The following is an 8,150-nucleotide window of genomic DNA, read 5'->3' as shown; positions in this document are numbered from 1 at the left end:
GACGTCACCTGAAACGTGTGACAGCAGTCTGAGGAGACCACCAGGTCCGGGCAGTCGGTAGTCGTCTGGTGATTGAGAAGACTTGAATTAAGATGCCAGTCTAACCCTGTTGCCACCCGACTTCTCCTCCCACACCCCGTCTGCCCTCACTGCTGCCCTACGTGTGCTTCACAGGTGGTGACCCCCAGTTGTGGCTTTATGGGCCCCTTTGAGTTGACCACGGCCCCACAGTGCAGGCCTTCAGTTAGTGCCAAACGGCCCCCTCGGGTGACAAACAGAGCACAGCACGAGCCACCTACGTCTTTTGAAGTCGTTTTTTTTATTGAAAGCTTCGTCGAAAAAAAAAACTAAAGTTCAACGTCTGCTGATCTTCAAAAAGAAGGGTGGGCAGCACTGCAAACGAAACAAAAGAACCTTCTGTGCCAACGTCCGGACAGTTTGTGGGAGTGCACACCTGACTGCCCCTCCAAGGTGACAATCAAATGACAAAAGCCTCTAAAGCGAGGCGCCCTCTTGTGTAGCGGCAGCCAATGGGAGGCTGGCGTCAGTGTGACTTTTGGGAAGGAGATACAGAGAAGGGGCGCACCAGCGGGCACTCGGCACCTTTCTACATCTGCATTAGAGGTCTGTCTTGTGCAGCACCTTCTGGTAAAGGTGGGCTGTGGCACGAATGTATAGACCCTCAGAGTGATTTTTATATGGTGCCCTTCACTGAAACTAAAGAAAGGCTGCCATTTATTTGCATGTAGCGCCCTGACTGAGCGCGGGTAGCAAGTAGAAGAAGTGAAAGTGAAGACAACAAGAGCTCGACCCTCATTGGCCAGCAGTCACCTGATCACAAGTAACCAATGAATGACGGCATATCGAGTAGGAGGGTCCCCTTCGTCTCCTCCCCCTTATTGACAAAGCTGAAGACACAGGAGGCCATCAGAGAGCCTCAAACCTGAAAGGGTCCAGCCGGCCACCTCCAGAGACCACCACCTCACGGGATGAAATGAAAAAAAGGGGTGAGTTCATCCTGCCCCACCACCACACACTTTGAGGAGCCCACCAACATCACTAACCCACCCTAAGGAACCAAAATGGCAAAGGAGACGGTTGGGGATATGAAGGGTCCGGAATGCTGAGGGGCTGCCCTGGAGGATGATTGGCAGGCGATGGCAGAACGGGCTGGATGGGGGTCAAATAATTAGGGGGTCCTCCAGCAGGATGATGACCAAAACTACATGTCCAGAAGAACAAAAGAAAAAACAACGGACCACCAGCACCAAGCGCTGATCTCAATCCAATTGTGAAGGGAGGGTGGGACAGGTTGGGAGCCTGCGCTGATAGCAGCCACGGCATGGCGGACCACCTGCAAACATTGAAGAGCACAGCAACCCCCAAGGAGGGACGAGAAGCTTCTACAAGGGGGCAAGAAGGGTCCAGAGGCCAGGCCAGGAATTAGGAAAGAGGCCAGCTCAGGGAGGACTCTGAGGACGGACCACCCATGGACGCCTGTCCAGTTGACCCTGAAGATGTCAGACCTCAAATGTGAAGACACTGTCGAGTACCCGCTTGGCAGTGGGTGGGGGGGGCACAGTGGCGCAGTGCTCCTACGGTCCTGCATGTCAGACCAGTACTGGCACCTCCTCCCTGTGTCTACGTATGTGGTGCAGAATGCGCCCCCCATCAAGAGGGTCTTACAGGGTCTCACGTCTGAAAGGTGCTACATAAGGTTTTGTCTTTCCTCAGTGAGTGGTCCTGGGGTGTGTGTTGACCCCCGTCACCCACCGCTGGGCTAGCTGTAAGAATCGATGACAATTCGTAATGCAGTGCTGGGTCACCAACAGGGGACACCGTGCCTCCCAGTTAGGCATCTCATGGAAGAACAGCAGCGAGACCCCGTGAAGGGGAAGCCCAAGCTGTTTCTTCACCAGCGTGCTGTTTGGCATTTGCCAACCAAGATGGTGTTCTGTGGTCAAAGTGGCGTCGTCAGCCCTGGCATTTTATGTTGGTATTCATGGCACATGGATACAGATGGGAAATTAAAAAAGCTGCAGACCACCAAGGAAGTCCCTGAGCCTGGCACTGCGTCTCAAGATTACGCGCACTTCGTAAAGGCGCCGAGTTCGCGTCACCTCAGCGTAATAACCTTTGACCTCCGAGGGGGCGTGGCTTTAGTGAGTGATTGACCAGGGGTCCTGAGTTCACAGTTTCATCACCCAAACATCTGACGATGAGGAGCTCCTGCTGAGGGGGATATGCGGCATGGAGGAGACGGGGGGGACGAGCCCACTTTGAGGACAAAGGGGGTGCGGGGCTCCAGCTGTTTGGTTTTGTTTTTTTCCTTTTCTCTCGCATTTCAAGGGTCCGCACGTGTTTTCTGGGGCTGAGAGACGTAAAGGTTGACTCAGCGGGTTTGTTTCTCTTCTCCACCCCTGTTAATTCTGAAAAGACAAAATGACACTAAAGTGCCCTGCCACGTGCCCTCCCGTGAAGACCACCGCTGACTGCTTTACAGATGCGTCCCTCAGACCTCCAGGAGGAGGTGCAAAGACCCCTGTTGGCAGACCCCTTCTACTGTCACACAGATGGCACCTTCTCTTAAATTGAACCCACAAAGTGGGCACATTCAGTGCGCTTGTAGGCCTTTGCTTTCCAGCTGTGCCCCTGTGTTTACCTGTGCCCCAGGAATTCCAACCTAAAATGCCAGGGCAGATGATTACAGAAAACCCTTCACTTGACAACACCATCCTGAGGGGCACAAAATACCACAGCGGTGAAGAAATAACTTGAAAAATGGCAAACTTACCCTTCAAAGTGCTGACCATGCATTATACTGGACAGGGGACCCGGGGGTCCAATAGAGGGTGCTGTGCGAGGGCCACCCCAGGGGTGCCAGAGGCCAACTTGATCCCAACATTTCATTCCTGGGGTGCCTGGTGTGGGCTTTACGGGTGTCATCAGGCTGAAGTTGCTCTGAAGAGGCAGGAATGTCAGGACTCATCCATGCCAGGGGAGGTGCCCTAGTGGGGCACACGGCACCAAAGCTGTTGGACGGGGGTGCAGGTGTTGCACAGTAAAGCCCACCGGGTGGCAGGCTCTTCATGTGGGGTCTACTCCCCGGGGGCTTTACTTTGTAACAGGTGCTCATTCTTGACTTCCTTTACATTGGATGGGATTTGGGACCACCCGACAAAGCCCCCCTAGTGAGTGCCCCCCAAGGCTACACATGATGGGCAAAGTTTCTTAATTGGTTTGAATGACTTACCAATCAAAATTGAGCTCAGCTTACTTTCAAAGGAGCCACCACAGCAGTGGGCACAAAAATGGCCCTGGATAGGTGCCAGTCCACCACAACACACACTCACAGACCGCTGTGGGCACTTTGGGAAGGAAGGTCATTGGGGGTGAAAGACTCTGTGAAATTGTTGGGGGGTCCTGCTGTAAACTATCTTCTCACCAATTAGGGGCTCCTAAAACTGGATGGATGGAGAAGCCACCTGAATACCGGAGGCCATTGTGGGGTACAAACCAAGTCACTAATCCCACCGCTGGCACCAATACGCACCTCCAGACCCAGAAAGTGGCAGAGTGTGCCACACAGACCTTGGTGACCTTTCCAAGATGTGATGTTCATGACTTCTCCTCCTTTACTGCGGTCCTTGTTTGGAAAGTGGAGGATCAGACTACAGAGACCCCGGGGGTGAAGGCTGCCATGACACCCGCTATGTCCATCTTGGCAGCTTGGCGAAGAAGGACAACCAGGGAGGAGGCCAAAGATGTCACTTCTGTCCATGGTAGGAAAGAATTCCTCTTCTTCTTCCTCTTCTTCTTCATCTTTTCCTTCTTTAAGGGGGGATCTGGATGACTGAAATTTGGGGGCACTTTATAAACGATTGGGGCATTTGGCGTGGGGCAGAGGAGCACAGGTGGCAGGGACCCTTCTCCCTGTCCTGAATGCTCCTTTGTCTTGTTTTGGCTGTTTGATGGGCACCGTCCTCTAAGCCAGATGAGCCGTGAGCTCCATGGGACCAAAACACCAAATGTGTTTTACTTTGGCATTAAGAAGGGGGCAGCAGGACCCCAAAGGGCGGCGGGCCTCAAAGTTCACATAAACACACGGCGCCAGCGTCTGCTCAGGTAGCGTCACTCGACTGCGTGTCACCTGCATGTCACCTGCACGTCACAAGATCTGGGAGGACTTTGGCTCCTCACGTGGTGCCATTGTTTACGTCTGGCGTTGATAGGGGTGTGGCCTCTGAGGTCGTGACCCTTAGTAATCGACACTCCTTCGCTTTTGACCAACCGTCTTGTCCTCTCGACCGCGGCTCTCGTCTCTCATTCGGCCTTCAGCTTCGTTTCACTTTCTCTCCGTTATTTTTGCATTTTGTTTCGTCTTTTAGTGCATGGCAATGGTGGCAGCAGCAGCGGAGACTTTTGTACTCTTGCGCCAATCAGGTGTGTGTATGTGTGGCTGGCACCCTGTCCAGGGTTTGTGCCCGATGCTCACCCAGATAGGCTCCAGCGTCTCATGACGCTGCTCTGGATAAGCGGGATCAGGAAGTGGGTGGACTGGTGGGTGGGTGGCTGGCTGATGGGGAAACTGGTCAGAGCAGGCTGTGCCAGGACTAAACATGTAAAAATGCCACCAAATGTGACACATGTGTAAACCAAGTGTGACGAGTAGCAGGATCTGGGACAACCATGAAGGCCTGGGTTTGTCCTTGTGTACTGGACAGGCACGACTGGAGTGGGTGTCTGTGAGGGTCCCACGGGCACGATGGGCACATCTGTTAAGTATGAAATGAGGACATGGCAGCCCTCCTGTGTTGGAGGGCACCAAGGTGACAGTGAAGTGAAGCCGCATGCCTCATTGGGCTTGTGGCCCTCAGTGTTAGGTGGGGTGGCCCAGCTGTGTGCCATGGCTGCAGGTGGTCTAATGGACCTCCCACTTTCATTATGTGAGCTGTCATTTGTCACTTTCTGTGATCTGCATGAGATTTACTGCTAACTGGAATGTTCATTTGGTGACAATGTCTTGTCCCCACCGCCTGGCTCTCCTCCCACATTTGTGGCTGTTTAAGCCCTTTAGTGGGTCTGACATTGGGTGCTGTGGCCTCCCAGTATTCCGTGTCATGTGTCCAGGTGACAGCTCTACTTGTCATTTATTGTCACTGTTAGGATAGAATTAAGGGAGCAAAAAAGAAAAAGGTGACATAAAAGGAAAATGACAAAAATGCATTCCGTCACATCCACATGCAGCCACCGACACCGTGCTGTGACGACAGGGACTCAGTGTGACAGCGCCCATAAAAAACAAAATGGCAACAGAAAGGCACAGTCCTGTTTATTAGTAAGAAGTGAGAAGAAGAGGAAGATGAAGAAGAAATCAGAAGAAAGCCCAGAGCACCTCAGAACACCCAAAGCGCCGCAGCCAGGAGCCAAAGGAAGCCCACCGACGTCACGTCGGCGTCTGCTCACTCTGGGGATCGCGACGACGTGGCCAGGCCGGACCCCCAAGTAGCTGCAGCCTGTCACCAGTGGGTGTCCTCGTCCCCATGAACTGTCAGGGAGCGGAACACCCAGAAAACGGGGAATTCATGGAGGAAGAGGAGCTCAGAGGGTGAATGAATGTGAGTGTGTGACACTGCAGGCCACCTCTGCATCGCCGGCCAGAGGGGACGCTCAAGCGGTGACTTTGGACCGGTGGGTGCGGGGGGCACACGTCTGCTTGGACGCCAGTGGAAGAACAATGGAACGAAACAGAGCGAGTGGCGCTGCCATGTTGCCCTCATCCTCGGGGCGAGTGTCACTTGGTCTTTGGTATAAACAACTAGGAAGGCTACAGAAATTGTCACCAATGTCCCCGATCTATTGCTTTTGGACTCGTCGGTTTTATTGATTCATTTTTTGATTTCTGAGCCGTGGGCTCCTGGCTACGCTACATTTTGCTTTTAATTCTAACAAGCAGAGCGGACTAAAAACTCGGGAAGCTCGTAAAAAACGTTGCGGATCAAAAGCAGAGACGCCATCAAATGCAGTGAGGGACCCCCAAGTGCTGCCTTCCCGTCCCCTCGGCGCTGCGTTCTCTTCCTTCTTTTTGTCCTTTTTGTCCTTTTGTTGTCTCGTTTTCGGCTCTTTAATGTGCTCAGCCAGCCATTCAGCAGTAAAGTCACAGCTGCTCTGCGCTCCGGAGCGGCCCCACCATCCTGCCACTCCGACGTCCTTACAATTAAGGCAACAAAGACAATGCAAACCCAAAAAGCAATGCGTCTTTTTCTAAACCCTACAAATGGAGACGACGAAGACTCGGGTTCAAACCGCAGGAAGACGCCGATCCTCAACTCCTCGGCTTCGGTTGTTTGCTTTTCCCGACTTCTTCTTCAAACTTCAGGCGGCTTTGTGGGTGACACTAAAGTGACGCGTCGGCCCGCCGCACCCCCAGCCTTTTCTTTTATGTTTTTTTTTTCCTCTTTCATCGGGCACAGTAAGACATGAAAAAAAAAAAAGAAGAAAAGGGCTCCCTGGGTGCCCCGGAATGCAGCGTCCTCTTCTGCGTAGGCCTCGGGGTTCAAGGCAATGCTTCCGGAGTGACGTTCTTCAGCTCCGGCGTTACCTGCAAGGTGACAAAGAGAAGAAAGCGTTAAAGACGCCGATGGTCACAGAGAAACGCAACGCATCGGCATGTGTGGCGGCACCTCACCTCAGCATGGCACACGACTCGCCAGTCTGCCTAAAATGAGACACAAAAGATCTAAAAGCAAAGCCAACGAGTGGCCAGACAACCAATCAGCGTCAAGGGGCGGAGCAAGGGGGCGTCGACAGCTGGGCTGACCTGTTTATTCACAGCGAGGGACCCAAATGGAGAGCAGGGTCTTGAGGTCTCGCTGACAATGTCACGTTGTCTCCATGACGAAAATCTGAACTTGACCAGCCGCGAAAAGGTGACACACAAGGAGTGCAAATCCGAACGGGAGACAGAAAAACGGGGACAAACAGGACCCTCAGGACCAAGAAAACCTGACAGGAGAAATCCCAAAGCTTCTCAGTTTACACCAAGGACAGCGATGTCAAGATCAACGCACAGCCTGGACACGTCCACCCAGGACACACCACAAAGCCCTAATGAGGGTCCCGGTCACCACGTCACATGCGATATTCCAAACCAGGAGCAGGAGCCACACATACAAGTGCGGTGCTGCACCGGCGCTAAACAATCACAACAAATAAAAACTCCGTCATTCTAGAAGATGTGAGGACCTTCAATGAGTTTATTGTCACACGTGTGTGTCCCCATAGTGTTACTGGGCAAACATGACGACACCAGTGCCAGGGGAGGTCTGGCCACCAGAATCGTCTCCTTTTACTCCCACAGACTAGCGGACCACTCCATGGAGGCTGACCTCACTTCCAGTTTGTACAGGTGGTCCTGCCACTTCAGTCCTGTGGGTTATTTGAAGCGGTGACACCAGGACACCAAAGAGCAAAGAGAACAGAGCTCTGCAGCCGAGGGCCAGCTTGACGTCACCTGAGAGGGGCACCGGAAGACGCCTGAGGCCCACATTTGATTTTCAGACACTTCTTGTGCATTGGGTCCTGGGGGTCTGCCCCCCTCGGCTCAACACACAAACATTACCCGAGAACAAAACACCTGAAAGGACACAAACCATCAGACCTCAGTGGAAGGGGACGGACATCTTTAAGGAGGGGCCAGAAGATGGGATGTTACGCTTGTCCCCTGAATGCCAGTCTGCGCGTTGGTCACAAAAGTCATTGCCAAAGATTAGCCCACTTGGTGACCAGGTAGAGCATCGCCGTTTAGCCTTCTCAATGCCACGTCCTAAGGGCACCCTTTTGTAGAATGACCCCCCTCCCCCCCACTGACCGACTGACCGTTTGAGGGAGCCGCCATGTTGTTGTTGATCGTTGCTAAGCAGCACGTGCGTGATGTCACCACACTTGCAGTCTCTAAGGTGGTGGTGTGCAGTGAATCCCCTTAGTGTTAATTGGAGTTAGAGGGGCTTCTCGGTTACCGTTGGGACTTTCACCTGTTGGCGTGTTTGCCCCCTGGCTGGGTTTAAAAGCCGTGCTGTTTGTCCGTTTTTGTGCCATTTATTTATTTGAATGTTTCTCTTCTTAATTACGTGCACCTGATTCGCTGCTAT

At 52.9% G+C, this 8,150-nt stretch overlaps 1 protein-coding gene across 3 annotated transcripts in view; it reads right to left on the bottom strand.

The window, feature by feature from the left end:
- Window positions 1–5,309: 5,309 nt before the first annotated feature.
- Window positions 5,310–8,150, bottom strand: part of rbms3 (RNA binding motif, single stranded interacting protein) — a 68,065-nt gene continuing 65,224 nt past the window's right edge. For all 3 annotated transcript variants that reach the window (XM_039736235.1, XM_039736236.1, XM_039736237.1), the window contains exon 13: window positions 5,310–6,601. In XM_039736235.1, coding sequence (XP_039592169.1) covers window positions 6,557–6,601 — 45 coding nt within the window. In that variant the 3' untranslated portion in view covers window positions 5,310–6,556. The remainder of the gene's footprint in view (window positions 6,602–8,150) is intronic.

Source organism: Polypterus senegalus, chromosome 15 (assembly GCF_016835505.1).
Source record: "Polypterus senegalus isolate Bchr_013 chromosome 15, ASM1683550v1, whole genome shotgun sequence".
NCBI classification, from domain to species: domain Eukaryota; kingdom Metazoa; phylum Chordata; class Cladistia; order Polypteriformes; family Polypteridae; genus Polypterus; species Polypterus senegalus.
Note: the sequence above shows the minus strand (reverse complement) of the source record. Positions and strands in the feature narration are given on the sequence as shown.